The 16,015-nt window shown below is 46.5% G+C and overlaps 1 protein-coding gene across 1 annotated transcript in view; it reads left to right on the top strand.

Annotated features, from left to right (window-relative positions):
* The first annotated feature begins 586 nt into the window (after positions 1–586).
* LOC142656725 (ras-related protein Rab-35-like) overlaps positions 587–16,015 on the top strand; it is a 15,828-nt gene continuing 399 nt past the window's right edge. Inside the window, exons 1-5 of the mRNA XM_075831652.1 lie at positions 587–2,462; positions 6,960–7,083; positions 7,622–7,672; positions 11,978–12,101; positions 12,265–12,427. Of these exons, the coding sequence (XP_075687767.1) occupies positions 7,029–7,083; positions 7,622–7,672; positions 11,978–12,101; positions 12,265–12,427 (393 nt within the window). The 5' untranslated portion in view covers positions 587–2,462; positions 6,960–7,028. The remainder of the gene's footprint in view (positions 2,463–6,959; positions 7,084–7,621; positions 7,673–11,977; positions 12,102–12,264; positions 12,428–16,015) is intronic.

Here is a 16,015-nt window from a genome sequence, read left to right as displayed (position 1 = left end):
AAAAATGGCTCGTGGCTGGGTCTTCCAGCACGACAATGACCCGAAACATACAGCCAAGGCAACAAAGGAGTGGCTCAAAAAGAAGCACATTAAGGTCATGGAGTGGCCTAGCCAGTCTCCAGACCTTAATCCCATCGAAAACTTATGGAGGGAGCTGAAGATCCGAGTTGCCAAGCGACAGCCTCGAAATCTTAATGATTTACAGATGATCTGCAAAGAGGAGTGTGCCAAAATTCCATCTAACATGTGTGCAAACCTCATCATCAACTACAAAAAACGTCTGACTGCTGTGCTTGCCAACAAGGGTTTTGCCACCAAGTATTAAGTCTTGTTTGCCAAAGGGATCAAATACTTATTTCTCTGGGCACAATGCAAATAAATATATATAATTTTGACTATGTGATTTTCTGTTTTTTTTTATATAATCTATCTCTCACTGGTAAAATTAACCTAGCCTAAAAATTCTAGACTGTTCATGACTTTGACAGTGGGCAAACTTACAAAATCAGCAAGGGATCAAATACTTATTTCCTTCACTGTATATATCCTCCTCATTATATACTGACCTCCTGTGTACATATATATCCTCCACTCATTATATACTGACATGTGTACATATATATCCTCCTCTCATTATATACTGACATGTGTACATATATATCCTCATTATATACTTACCTCCTGTGTACATATATCCTCCACTCATTATGTACTGACCTCCTGTGTACATATATATCCTCATTATATACTGACCTGAGTACATATATATCCTCCTCTCACTATATACTGACCTCCTGTGTACATGTATATCCTCCTCTCACTATATACTGACCTCCTGAGTACATATATATCCTCCTCTCACTATATACTGACCTCCTGTGTACATGTATATCCTCCTCTCACTATACACTGACCTCCTGTGTACATATATATACTTCTCTCATTATATACTGACCTCCTGTGTACATATATATACTCCTCACTATATACTGACCACATGTGTACATATATATCCTCATTATATACTGACCTCCTCTGTACATATATATCCTCCTCATTATATACTGACCTCCTGTGTACATATATTCTCATTATATACTGACCTCCTGTGTACATATATATCCTCTCATTATATACTGACATGTGTACATATATATCCTCCTCATTATATGTTGACCTCCTGTGTACATATATATCCTCCTCATTATATGTTGACCTCCTGTGTACATGTATATCCTCTCATTATATACTGACCTCCTCTGTACATATATATCCTCCTCTCACTATATACTGACCTGTCTACATGTATATCCTCCTCTCACTATATACTGACCTCCTGTCTACATGTATATCCTCCTCTCACTATACACTGACCTCCTGTGTACATATATATCCTCCTCTCTTTATATACTGACCTCCTGTGTACATATATATCCTCTCATTATATACTGACCTCCTGTGTACATATATTCTCATTATATACTGACCTCCTGTGTACATATATATCCTCCACTCATTATATACTGACCTGTGTACATATATATCCTCCTCTCATTATATACTGACCTGTGTACATATATATACTCCTCTCATTATATACTGACCTCCTGAGTACATATATATCCTCCACTCATTATATACTGACCTGTGTACATATATATACTCCTCACTATATACTGACCACATGTGTACATATATATCCTCCTCATTATATACTGACCTCCTGTGTACATATATATCCTCCTCTCATTATATACTGACCTGTGTACATATACTCATTATATACTGACCTCCTGTTTACATATATATACTCTCTCATTATATACTGACCTGTGTACATATATATACTCCTCACTATATACTTACCACATGTGTACATATATATCCTCCTCTCACTATATACTGACCTCGTGTGTGTGCGCGTGTGTGTGTGCGTGTGTGCGCGCGTGTGTGCGCGCGTGTGTGTGTGTGTGTGTGTGTGTGTGTGTGTGTGTGTGTGTGTGTATATATATATATATATATATATAATCTCCAGTAATGGAGGACAGAGCTGATGGGAGTGAAACCTTGTACTTGAGATAGGTGGATTTAATTATGTGCTTCTGGGGACAGGAATGATGGGAGTGATTACATATTAAGTTGTGTATAACTTTGCTGCTGTAGATTGTATTCTCTGGACAGTTCTGCTGTAATGGGGGGTATATCTGGCCAGGCGTAGCGCAGAGATGAGGGGACACGGCTCTATCTCGCTATGTACAGGAAGAGCCAGGATTTCCTGCCCCTGAGCACAGCAACAACAGAGAGACAGCCCGAGAGAGAGAAGCAGAAATAGCCCAAGAGAGCGCCTGGAAAAGAGACACCCCGGGAGAAAGAGAGAGAAACACAGAAACTGCAGATAGCCTGAAGTAGCAGAGAGACATCTAATAACTGGCCTTACAGAGACATTTCAAAAATGGATTTGGGTATGCCAATAAAGTGTATTCTAATTTGACAGAGTGGGAAAAAGAAGAGTCGTAGAGAGAGGGAGACGTGCTGGAGAGAGAGATTCATTACATGCTGTGGTAACAATGAGGAAGAGACGGGCTGTAGAGAAAGAGGGAGATGTGCTGGAGAGAGAGATTCATTACAAGCTGGGGTAACAAGGAGGAAGAGACGGGCTGTAGAGAAAGAGGGAGATGTGCTGGAGAGAGATTCATTACAAACTGGGGTAACAAGGAGGAAGAGACGGGCTGTAGAGAGCAGGAGACGGGCTGGAGAGAGAGATTCATTACAAGCTGGGGTAACAAGGTCGAAGAGACGGGCTGGAGAGAGAAATTCATTACATGCTGGGGTAACCAGGAGGAAGAGACGGGCTGTAGGGAGAGGGAGACGGGCTGTAGAGAGAGAGATTCATTACAAGCTGGGGTAATAAGGAGTAAGAGACGGGCTGTAGAGAAAGAGGGAGACGTGCTGGAGAGAGAGATTCATTACAAACTGGGGTAACAAGGTGGAGGGGACGTGCTGTAGAGAAAGAGGGAGACATGCTGGAGAGAGAGATTCATTAGAAGCTGGGGTAACCAGGAGGAAGACACAGCCTTTATAGTGAGGGAGACGTGCTGGAGAGAGAGAGAGATACATTACAAGCTGGGGTAACAAGGAGGAAGAGACGGGCTGTGGAGAAAGAGGGAGACATGCTGGAGAGAGAGATTCATTACAAGCTGGGGTAACAAGGAGGAAAAGACGGGCCGTAGAGAGAGGGAGACGTGCTGGAGAGAGAGAGAGAGAGATTCATTACAAGCTGGGGTAACAAGGAGTAAGAGACGGGCTGTAGAGAGAGGGAGACATGCTGAAGAGAGAGATTCATTACAAGCTGGGGTAACAAGGAGGAAAAGACTGGCCGTAGAGAGAGGGAGACGTGCTGGAGAGAGAGATTCATTACAAGCTGGGGTAACAAGGAGTAAGAGACGGGCTGTAGAGAGAGGGAGACGTGCTGGAGAGAGAGATTCATTACAAGCTGGGGTAACAAGGAGTAAGAGACGGGCTGTAGAGAGAGGGAGACGTGCTGGAGAGAGAGATTCATTACAAGCTGGGGTAACAAGGAGTAGGAGACGGGCTGTAGAGAAAGAGGGAGACGTGCTGGAGAGAGAGATTCTTTACAAGCTGGGGTAACCAGGAGGAAGAGACGGACCGTAGAGAGTGGGAGACGTGCTGGAGAGAGAGATTCATTACCAGCTGGGGTAACAAGGAGGAAGAGACGGGTTATAAGGAGACGTGCTGTAGAGAGAGAGTTTCATTACAAACTGGGATAACAAGGAGGAGGGGACGGGCCGTAGAGAAAGAGGGAGAGACGTGCTGGAGTGAGAGATTCATTACAAGCTGGGGTAACCAGGAGGAAGAGACGGGCTGTAGAGAGCGGGAGACGTGCTGGAGAGAGAGATTCATTACAAGCTGGGGTAACAAGGAGGAAGAGATGGGTTATAGGGAGACATGCTGTAGAGAGAGAGTTTCATTACAAACTGGGGTAACAAGGAGGAAGAGACGGGCCGAGGAAGACGTGCTGTAGAGAGAGATTAATTACAAGCTGGGGTAACAAGGAGGAAAAGATGGGCCGTAGAGAGAGGGAGACGTGCTGGAGAGAGAGAGAGATTCATTACAAGCTGGGGTAACCAGGAAGAAGAGACGGGCCGTAGAGAGAGGAACACGTGCTGGGGAGAGAGAGATTCATTGCAATCTGGGGTAACAAGGAGTAAGAGATGGGCTGTTGAGAGCGGGAGACGTACTGGAGAGAGAGATTCATTAGAAGCTGGGGTAACAAGGAGTATGAGACGGGCTGTAGAGAAAGAGGGAGATGTGCTGAAGAGAGAGATTCATTACAAGCTGGGGTAACAAGGAGGAAGAGACGGGCTGTAGAGAGCGGGAGACGTGCTGCAGAGAGAGATTCATTACAAGCAGGGGTAACCAGGAGGAAGACACGGGCCGTAGATCGAGGGAGACGTGCTGGAGAGAGAGATTCATTACAAGCTGGGATAACAAAGAGGAAGAGACGGGCTGTAGAGAAAGAGGGAGACGTGCTGGAGAGAGATTAATTACAAGCTGGGGTAACCAGGAGGAAGAGACGGGCCGTAGGTTGAGAGGCAGACGTGCTGGAGAGCGAGATTCATTTCAAGCTCGGGTAACAAGGAGTAACAGACGGGCTGTATGTCGAGGGAGACGTGCTGGAGAGAGAGATTCATTACAAGCTGGGGTAACAAGGAGTAGGAGACGGGCTGTAGAGAAAGAGGTTGACGTGCTGGAGAGAGAGATTCTTTACAAGCTGGGGTAACCAGGAGGAAGAGACGGACCGTAGAGAGTGGGAGACGTGCTGGAGAGAGAGATTCATTACAAGCTGGGGTAACAAGGAGGAAGAGATGGGTTATAGGGAGACATGCTGTAGAGAGAGAGTTTCATTACAAACTGGGGTAACAAGGAGGAAGAGACGGGCCGAGGAAGACGTGCTGTAGAGAGAGATTAATTACAAGCTGGCGTAACAAGGAGGAAAAGATGGGCCATAGAGAGAGGGAGACGTGCTGGAGAGAGAGAGATTCATTACAAGCTGGGGTAACCAGGAAGAAGAGACGGGCCGTAGAGAGAGGAACACGTGCTGGGGAGAGAGATTCATTGCAATCTGGGGTAACAAGGAGTAAGAGATGGGCTGTAGAGAAAGAGGGAGACATGCTGGAGATAGAGATTCATTACAAGCAGGGGTAACAAGCAGTAAGAGATGGGCTGTAGAGAGCGGGAGACATGCTGGAGAGAGAGATTCATTAGAAGCTGGAGTAACAAGGAGTAAGAGACGGGATGTAGAGAGAGGGGGACGTGCTGGGGAGAGAGAGATTCATTACAAGCTGGGGTAACAAGGAGGAAGAGACGGGCTGGAGAGAGAGGGAGACATGTTGGAGAGAGAGATTCATTACAAGCTGGGGTAAAAAGCAGTAAGAGATGGGCTGTAGAGAGAGGGAGACGTGCTGGAGAGAAAGATTCATTACATGCTGTGGTAACCAGGAGGAAGAGACGGGCTGTAGGGAGAGGGAGACGGGCTGTAGGGAGAGGGAGACGGGCTGTAGAGAGAGGGAGATGTGCTGGAGAGAGAGAGATTAATTACAAGCTGGGGTAACAAGGAATAGGAGATGTGCTGGAGAGAGAGATTCATTACAAGCTGGGGTAACAAGGAGTAAGAGACGTGCTGGAGAGAGAGATTCATTACAAACTGGGGTAACAAGGTGGAGGAGACGTGCTGTAGAGAAAGAGGGAGACATGCTGGAGAGAGAGATTCATTAGAAGCTGGGGTAACCAGGAGGAAGACACGGCCTTTAGAGTGAGGGAGACGTGCTGGAGAGAGAGAGATACATTACAAGCTGGGGTAACAAGGAGGAAGAGACCGGCTGTAGAGAAAGAGGGAGTCATGCTGGAGAGAGAGATTCATTACAAACTGGGGTAACAAGGTGGAGGAGACGTGCTGGAGAGAGAGATTCATTACAAGCTGGGATAACAAAGAGGAAGAGACGGGCTGTAGAGAAAGAGGGAGACGTGCTGGAGAGAGAGATTCATTACAAGCTGGGGTAACCAGGAGGAAGAGACGAGCCGTAGAGAGAGGGAGACGGGCTGTAGAGAGAGCTTCATTACAAGCTGGGGTAACAAGGACAAAGAGACGGGCCGTAGGTTTAGAGGCAGACATGCTGGAGAGCGAGATTCATTTCAAGCTCGGGTAACAAGGAGTAACAGACGGGCTGTATATCGAGGGAGACGTGCTGGAGAGAAAGATTCATTACCAGCTGGGGTAACAAGGAGGAAGAGACGGGTTATAGGGAGACGTGCTGTAGAGAGAGTTTCATTACAAACTGGGGTAACAAGGAGGAGGGGACGGGCCATAGAGAAAGAGGGAGACGTGCTGGAGAGAGAGATTCATTACAAGCTGGGGTAACCAGGAGGAAGAGACGGGTTGGAGGGAGACGTGCTGTAGAGAGAGAGATTCATTACAAGCTGGGATAATAAGGAGGAAGAGGTGGGTTGTAGAGAGCGTGAGACGTGCTGGAGAGAGAGATTCATTACAAACTGGGGTAACACAGAGGAAGAGACAGGCCGTAGAGAAAGAGGGAGACGTGCTGGAGAGAGAGATTCATTACAAGCTGGGCTAACAAGGAGGAAGAGACGGGCCGTAGAGAAAGAGGGAGACGTGCTGGAGAGAGAGATATTCATGACAAGCTGGGGTAACACGGAGAAAGAGACAGGCTGGAGAGAGAGGGAGATGTGCTGGAGAGAGAGATGCATTACAAGCTGGGGTAACAAGGAGAGAGAGACGGGCTGGAGAGAGAGATTCATTACAAGCTGGGGTAACCAGGAGGAAGAGGTAGGTGGTGAGGGGCATCCAGAGATGTGGGGCAGAGAGGGAGACATCTTGTGGCCTTTGACAACAAATGGTGATATATTGTCGTGGACTCTAGCGTGAAACACAAGATAACGTGACGCCAGAGCTGGACAGGACGCTGGCAGACACCCCGCTGGTGTGAAAGATGGCTGCCAAGGACTACGATCACTTATTCAAACTTCTGCTAATCGGAGACTCTGGTAAGTGCCACTAAGTCCCTGTTCAGAAGACGTTTTGTGGCTCCGTTTAATGTATAATCCAGGAAAAGCTCCCGACGTGCCATACTGCGGCATCTCGTCACTATAGGCTCATGTTAAGAAAGAAGTATACCATGCGGCATATGTTGTGCTTTACTGAATGCCGTTGTATGGAACATCATTGTTTACTACATTATTCTATACGTTTTATTTTTTACTCGCCTGATGTATACCGTCCCGACGGGCCAAACGGACCCTCTTTTGGCCTCCGTTGAGCTAATGTAACCCTATAAACGCATTTAGCGCGTAGGTTAAGAGCTTTCTTGGCGAAAATGTTCAACACCCGTCACAAACGTGAAAAGGGCCTAACAGTGACGTGGCGTGTAACTTGCGCCATTTATATATGGGACCTCCCACCATCACAACCTGTGGACAGCCATATAATTGTCCTGTGAACCACTGGCAGCGATCATTGTCGAGTTTTTGTCTTCATGTTTCATTCGGGACTCTTTAATAAATTTGGTAATTTCTTCTTTCACAGGTGTGGGGAAGAGCAGCCTCCTCCTAAGATTCTCCGACAATTCCTTTTCTGGTAAGTGTAAAAATGTTCCCTCATGAGTGACCCGCAGTAATTCTTCTGTCTACCATCTATCCAGTCCAATCCCTCTGTCTCCTCTCCTCCATGGTTCTTTTCCCTCTGTCTCTTCTCCTCCATGGTTTTGCTCCCTCTGTCTCTTCTCCTCCATGGTTCTTTTCCCTCTGTCTCTTCTCCTCCATGGTTTTGCTCCCTCTGTCTCTTCTCCTCCATGGTTTTGCTCCCTCTGTCTCCTCTCCTCCATAGTTTTGCTCCCTCTGTCTCCCCTCCTCCATGGTTTTGCTCCCTCTGTCTCTTCTCCTCCATGGTTTTGCTCCCTCTGTCTCTTCTCCTCCATGGTTTTGCTCCCTCTGTCTCTTCTCCTCCATGGTTTTGCTCCCTCTGTCTCCTCTCCTCCATAGTTTTGCTCCCTCTGTCTCCTCTCCTCCATGGTTCTTTTCCCTCTGTCTCCTCTCCTCCATGGTTCTTTTCCCTCTGTCTCCTCTCCTCCATGGTTCTGCTCCCTCTGTCTCTTCTCCTCCATGGTTTTGCTCCTTCTGTCTACTCTCCCTCATGGTTCTTTTCCCTCTGTCTCTTCTCCTCCATGGTTTTGCTTCCTCTGCCTCCTCTCCTCCATGGTTCTTTTCCCTCTGTCTCCTCTCCGCCATAGTTTTGCTCCCTCTGTCTCCTCTCCTCCATGGTTATTTTCCCTCCTGTCTCCTCTCCTCCATGGTTTTGCTCCCTCTGTCTCCTCTCCTCCATGGTTCTTTTCCCTCTGTCTCCTCTCCTCCATGGTTCTGCTCCCTCTGTCTCTTCTCCTCCATGGTTTTGCTCCCTCTGTCTCCTCTCCTCCATGGTTATTTTCCCTCTGTCTCCTCTCCTCCATGGTTCTTTTCCCTCTGTCTCCTCTCCTCCATGGTTCTTTCCCCTCTGTCTCCTCTCCTCCTCCATGGTTTTGCTCCCTCTGTCTCCTCTCCTGCATGGTTCTGCTCCCTCTGTCTCCTCTCCTCCGTGGTTCTTTTCCCTCTGTCTTTTCTCCTCCATGGTTTTGCTCCCTCTGTCTCCTCTCCTCCATAGTTTTGCTCCCTCTGTCTCCCCTCCTCCATGGTTTTGCTCCCTCTGTCTACTCTCCCTCATGGTTCTTTTCCCTCTCTCTCCTCTCCTCCATGGTTCTGCTTCCTCTGCCTCCTCTCCTCCTCCATGATTTTGCTTCCTCTGCCTCCTCTCCTCCTCCATGATTTTGCTTCCTCTGCCTCCTCTCCTCCTCCATGATTTTGCTTCCTCTGCCTCCTCTCCTCCTCCATGATTTTGCTTCCTCTGCCTCCTCTCCTCCTCCATGATTTTGCTTCCTCTGCCTCCTCTCCTCCTCCATGATTTTGCTCCCTCTGTCTCCTCTCCTCCATGGTTCTTCTCCCTCTGCTCCTCTCCTCCATGGTTTTGCTCCCTCTGTCTCCTCTCTTCCATGGTTTTGCTCCCTGTCTCCTCTCCTCCATGGTTCTGCTTCCTCTGTCTCCTCTCCTCCATGGTTCTGCTTCCTCTGTCTCCTCTCCTCCATGGTTCTTTTCCCTCTGTCTCCTCTCCTCCAGGGTTCTTTTCCCTCTGTCTCCTCTCCTCCATGGTACTTTTCCCTCTGTCTCCTCTCCTTCATGGTTCTTTTCCCTCTGTCTCCTCTCCTCCATGGTTCTTTTCCCTCTGTCTCCTCTCCTCCATGGTTTTGCTCCCTCTGTCTCCTCTCCTCCATGGTTTTGCTCCCTCTGTCTCCTCTCCTCCATGGTTTTGCTCCCTCTGTCTCTTCTCCTCCATGGTTCTTTTCCCTCTGTCTCTTCTCCGCCATGGTTTTGCTCCCTCTGTCTCCTCTCCTCTATGGTTCTTTTCCCTCTGTCCCCTCTCCGCCATGGTTTTGCTCCCTCTCTGTCTTCTCTTCCATGGATTTGCTCCCTCTGTCTCCTCTCCTCCTCCATGGTTTTGCTCCCTCTGTCTCCTCTCCTCCATGGTTTTGCTCCCTCTGTCTCCTCTCCTCCATGGTTTTGCTCCCTCTGTCTCCTCTCCTCCATGGTTTTGCTCCCTCTGTCTCCTCTCCTCCCCTCCATGGTTATTTTCCCTCTGTCTCCTCTCCTCCATGGTTCTTTTCCCTCTGTCTCCTCTCCTCCATGGTTTTGCTCCCTCTGTCTCCTCTCCTCCTCCATGGTTTTGCTTCCTCTGTCTCCTCCCCTCCATGGTTTTGCTCCCTCTGTCTCCTCTCCTCCATGGTTCTTTTCCCTCTGTCTCCTCTCCTCCATGGTTTTGCTCCCTCTGTCTCCTCTCCTCCTCCATGGTTTTGCTTCCTCTGTCTCTTCTCCTCCATGGTTCTCCTTCCTCTGTCTCCTCTCCTCCATGGTTCTCCTTCCTCTGTCTCCTCGCCTCCATGGTTTTGGTCCCTCTGTCTCCTCGCCTCCACGGTTCTCCTTCCTCTCTCTCCTCGCCTCCATAGTATTGGTCCCTCTGTCTCTTCTCCTCCATGGTTCTTTTCCCTCTGTCTCTTCTCCGCCATGGTTTTGCTCCCTCTGTCTCCTCTCCTCTATGGTTCTTTTCCCTCTGTCCCCTCTCCGCCATGGTTTTGCTCCCTCTCTGTCTTCTCTTCCATGGATTTGCTCCCTCTGTCTCCTCTCCTCCTCCATGGTTTTGCTCCCTCTGTCTCCTCTCCTCCATGGTTTTGCTCCCTCTGTCTCCTCTCCTCCATGGTTTTGCTCCCTCTGTCTCCTCTCCTCCATGGTTTTGCTCCCTCTGTCTCCTCTCCTCCCCTCCATGGTTATTTTCCCTCTGTCTCCTCTCCTCCATGGTTCTTTTCCCTCTGTCCCCTCTCCGCCATGGTTTTGCTCCCTCTCTGTCTTCTCTTCCATGGATTTGCTCCCTCTGTCTCCTCTCCTCCTCCATGGTTTTGCTCCCTCTGTCTCCTCTCCTCCATGGTTTTGCTCCCTCTGTCTCCTCTCCTCCATGGTTTTGCTCCCTCTGTCTCCTCTCCTCCATGGTTTTGCTCCCTCTGTCTCCTCTCCTCCCCTCCATGGTTATTTTCCCTCTGTCTCCTCTCCTCCATGGTTCTTTTCCCTCTGTCTCCTCTCCTCCATGGTTTTGCTCCCTCTGTCTCCTCTCCTCCTCCATGGTTTTGCTTCCTCTGTCTCTTCTCCTCCATGGTTCTCCTTCCTCTGTCTCCTCTCCTCCATGGTTCTCCTTCCTCTGTCTCCTCGCCTCCATGGTTTTGGTCCCTCTGTCTCCTCGCCTCCACGGTTCTCCTTCCTCTCTCTCCTCGCCTCCATAGTATTGGTCCTTCTGTCTCCTCTCCTCCATGGTTTTACTTCCTCTGTCTCCTCTCCTCCATGGTTTTGCTCCCTCTGTCTCCTCTCATCATGGTTATGCTTCCTCTGTCTCCTCTCCTCCATGGTTTTGCTCCCTCTGTCTCCTCTCCTGCATGGTTGTTTTCCCTCTGTCTCCTCTCCTCCATGGTTCTTTTCCCTCTGTCTCCTCTCCTCCATGGTTCTTTTCCCTCTGTCTCCTCTCCTCCATGGTTCTTTTCCCTCTGTCTCCTCTCCTCCATAGTTCTGCTCCCTCTGTCTCCTCTCCTCCATAGTTTTGCTCCCTCTGTCTCCTCTCCTCCATGGTTCTGCTCCCTCTGTCTCCTCTCCTCCATGGTTCTTTTCCCTCTGTCTCCTTTCCTCCATAGTTTTGCTCCCTCTGTCTCCTCTCCTCCATGGTTCTGCTCCCTCTGTCTCCTCTCCTGCATGGTTCTGCTCCCTCTGTCTCCTCTCCTGCATGGTTCTGCTCCCTCTGTCTCCTCTCCTCCATGGTTTTGCTCCCTCTGTCTCTTCTCCTCCATGGTTCTCCTTCCTCTGTCTCCTCTCCTCCATGGTTTTGCTCCCTCTGCCTCCTCTCCTCCTCCATGGTTTTGCTCCCTCTGTCTCCTCTCCTCCATGGTTCTGCTCCCTCTGTCTCCTCTCCTCCATGGTTTTGCTCCCTCTGTCTCTTCTCCTCCATGGTTCTCCTTCCTCTGTCTCCTCTCCTCCATGGTTATTTTCCCTCTGCCTCCTCTCCTCCTCCATGGTTTTGCTCCCTCTGTCTCCTCTCCTCCATGGTTCTGCTCCCTCTGTCTCCTCTCCTCCATGGTTCTGCTCCCTCTGTCTCCTCTCCTCCATGGTTCTGCTCCCTCTGTCTCCTCTCCTCCATGGTTCTGCTCCCTCTGTCTCCTCTCCTCCATGCTTGTTTTCCCTCGGTCTCCTCTCCTGCAATGATTAGGTTTTTTCAGCTTACTCCTCCTTTTCTTTTTTTTGCTGTTTCTTCTGAATCTTGCAGGAAGCTACATAACTACAATTGGAGTAGACTTTAAGATCCGGACTCTTGTTTTGGATGGAGAACGAGTAAAACTGCAGATTTGGGACACGGCTGGGCAGGAGAGGTTCCGGACCATCACGTCAACGTGAGCAACATACAGGAGAAGCTTAGTAATTACGTCTGATAGAGGGGGAAAGTGAGGTAGAAGGTGGGAAATGTGTAAGGATGGAGCTTTGGTCATAGCAGCCAGATACCTGATGATTAGGTAAAAACACATTAGAACTTTATCATTCTAACATTTTACTCAGGTATTACCGGAACACACACGGGGTCATCGTGGTTTATGACGTCACCAACCCAGAATCTTTTGTAAATGTGAAACGATGGCTGCACGAGATTACTCAGAATTGTGACTCCGTGTGCACGGTGCTTGGTGAGTACAGCAGCAGAGTGGACAGGACGGGATATAATGTAGTGATCAGTATGAGGAGAGGATATAATGTAGTGATCATTATGAGGAGGGGATATAATGTAGTGATCAGTATGAGGAGAGGATATAATGTAGTGATCGGTATGAGGAGGGGATATAATGTAGTGATCAGTATGAGGAGAGGATATAATGTAGTGATCGGTATGAGGAGAGGATATAATGTAGTGGTCAGTATGAGGAGAGGATATAATGTAGTGATCGGTATGAGGAGAGGATATAATGTAGTGGTCGGTATGAGGAGGGGATATAATGTAGTGATCGGTATGAGGAGAGGATATAATGTAGAGATCGGTATGAGGAGAGGATATAATGTAGTGATCAGTATGAGGAGAGGATATAATGTAGTGATCAGTATGAGGAGAGGATATAATGTAGTGATCAGTATGAGGAGAGGATATAATGTAGTGGTCAGTATGAGGAGAGGATATAATGTAGTGGTCAGTATGAGGAGAGGATATAATGTAGTGGTCAGTATGAGGAGAGGATATAATGTAGTGGTCAGTATGAGGAGAGGATATAATGTAGTGATCAGTATGAGGAGAGGATATAATGTAGTGATCAGTATGAGGAGAGGATATAATGTAGTGATCAGTATGAGGAGAGGATATAATGTAGTGGTCAGTATGAGGAGAGGATATAATGTAGTGGTCAGTATGAGGAGAGGATATAATGTAGTGATCGGTATGAGGAGAGGATATAATGTAGTGGTCGGTATGAGGAGGGGATATAATGTAGTGATCGGTATGAGGAGAGGATATAATGTAGTGGTCAGTATGAGGAGAGGATATAATGTAGTGATCAGTATGAGGAGAGGATATAATGTAGTGGTCAGTATGAGGAGAGGATATAATGTAGTGATCAGTATGAGGAGAGGATATAATGTAGTGGTCAGTATGAGGAGAGGATATAATGTAGTGGTCAGTATGAGGAGAGGATATAATGTAGTGGTCAGTATGAGGAGAGGATATAATGTAGTGATCAGTATGAGGAGAGGATATAATGTAGTGATCAGTATGAGGAGAGGATATAATGTAGTGATCAGTATGAGGAGAGGATATAATGTAGTGGTCATTATGAGGAGGGGATATAATGTAGTGATCAGTATGAGGAGAGGATATAATGTAGTGGTCAGTATGAGGAGAGGATATAATGTAGTGGTCATTATGAGGAGGGGATATAATGTAGTGATCAGTATGAGGAGAGGATATAATGTAGTGATCGGTATGAGGAGAGGATATAATGTAGTGGTCGGTATGAGGAGGGGATATAATGTAGTGATCGGTATGAGGAGAGGATATAATGTAGAGATCGGTATGAGGAGAGGATATAATGTAGTGATCAGTATGAGGAGAGGATATAATGTAGTGATCAGTATGAGGAGAGGATATAATGTAGTGATCAGTATGAGGAGAGGATATAATGTAGTGATCAGTATGAGGAGAGGATATAATGTAGCGGTCAGTATGAGGAGAGGATATAATGTAGTGGTCAGTATGAGGAGAGGATATAATGTAGTGATCAGTATGAGGAGAGGATATAATGTAGTGGTCAGTATGAGGAGAGGATATAATGTAGTGGTCAGTATGAGGAGAGGATATAATGTAGTGGTCAGTATGAGAGGATATAATGTAGTGATCAGTATGAGGAGAGGATATAATGTAGTGATCAGTATGAGGAGAGGATATAATGTAGTGATCAGTATGAGGAGAGGATATAATGTAGTGATCAGTATGAGGAGAGGATATAATGTAGTGATCAGTATGAGGAGAGGATATAATGTAGTGATCAGTATGAGGAGAGGATATAATGTAGTGATCATTATGAGGAGGGGATATAATGTAGTGATCAGTATGAGGAGAGGATATAATGTAGCGGTCAGTATGAGGAGAGGATATAATGTAGTGATCAGTATGAGGAGAGGATATAATGTAGTGATCAGTATGAGGAGAGGATATAATGTAGTGATCAGTATGAGGAGAGGATATAATGTAGTGATCAGTATGAGGAGAGGATATAATGTAGTGATCAGTATGAGGAGAGGATATAATGTAGTGGTCATTATGAGGAGAGGATATAATGTAGTGATCAGTATGAGGAGAGGATATAATGTAGTGATCAGTATGAGGAGAGGATATAATGTAGTGATCAGTATGAGGAGAGGATATAATGTAGTGATCAGTATGAGGAGAGGATATAATGTAGTGATCAGTATGAGGAGAGGATATAATGTAGTGGTCAGTATGAGGAGGGGATATAATGTAGTGATCAGTATGAGGAGAGGATATAATGTAGTGATCAGTATGAGGAGAGGATATAATGTAGTGGTCAGTATGAGGAGAGGATATAATGTAGTGGTCAGTATGAGGAGAGGATATAATGTAGTGATCAGTATGAGGAGAGGATATAATGTAGTGGTCAGTATGAGGAGAGGATATAATGTAGTGGTCAGTATGAGGAGAGGATATAATGTAGTGGTCAGTATGAGGAGAGGATATAATGTAGTGGTCAGTATGAGGAGAGGATATAATGTAGTGGTCAGTATGAGGAGAGGATATAATGTAGTGGTCAGTATGAGGAGAGGATATAATGTAGTGATCAGTATGAGGAGAGGATATAATGTAGTGGTCAGTATGAGGAGAGGATATAATGTAGTGATCAGTATGAGGAGGGGATATAATGTAGTGGTCAGTATGAGGAGAGGATATAATGTAGTGGTCAGTATGAGGAGAGGATATAATGTAGTGATCAGTATGAGGAGAGGATATAATGTAGTGATCAGTATGAGGAGAGGATATAATGTAGTGGTCAGTATGAGGAGAGGATATAATGTAGTGGTCAGTATGAGGAGAGGATATAATGTAGTGATCAGTATGAGGAGAGGATATAATGTAGTGGTCAGTATGAGGAGAGGATATAATGTAGTGATCAGTATGAGGAGAGGATATAATGTAGTGATCAGTATGAGGAGAGGATATAATGTAGTGGTCAGTATGAGGAGAGGATATAATGTAGTGGTCAGTATGAGGAGAGGATATAATGTAGTGATCAGTATGAGGAGAGGATATAATGTAGTGATCAGTATGAGGAGAGGATATAATGTAGTGATCAGTATGAGGAGAGGATATAATGTAGTGGTCAGTATGAGGAGAGGATATAATGTAGTGATCAGTATGAGGAGAGGATATAATGTAGTGATCAGTATGAGGAGGGGATATAATGTAGTGGTCAGTATGAGGACAGGATATAATGTAGTGATCAGTATGAGGAGGGGATATAATGTAGTGGTCAGTATGAGGAGGGGATATAATGTAGTGATCGGTATGAGGAGAGGATATAATGTAGTGATCAGTATGAGGAGAGGATATAATGTAGTGATCAGTATGAGGAGAGGATATAATGTAGTGATCAGTATGAGGAGGGGATATAATGTAGTGATCAGTATGAGGAGAGGATATAATGTAGTGATCAGTATGAGGAGAGGATATAATGTAGTGGTCAGTATGAGGAGAGGATATAATGTAGTGATCATTATGAGGAGGGGATATAATGTAGTGATCAGTATGAGGAGA

Source organism: Rhinoderma darwinii, chromosome 6 (genome assembly GCF_050947455.1).
Source record: "Rhinoderma darwinii isolate aRhiDar2 chromosome 6, aRhiDar2.hap1, whole genome shotgun sequence".
NCBI classification, from domain to species: Eukaryota; Metazoa; Chordata; class Amphibia; order Anura; family Rhinodermatidae; genus Rhinoderma; species Rhinoderma darwinii.
This window is presented reverse-complemented; position numbering and strand designations above follow the sequence as displayed.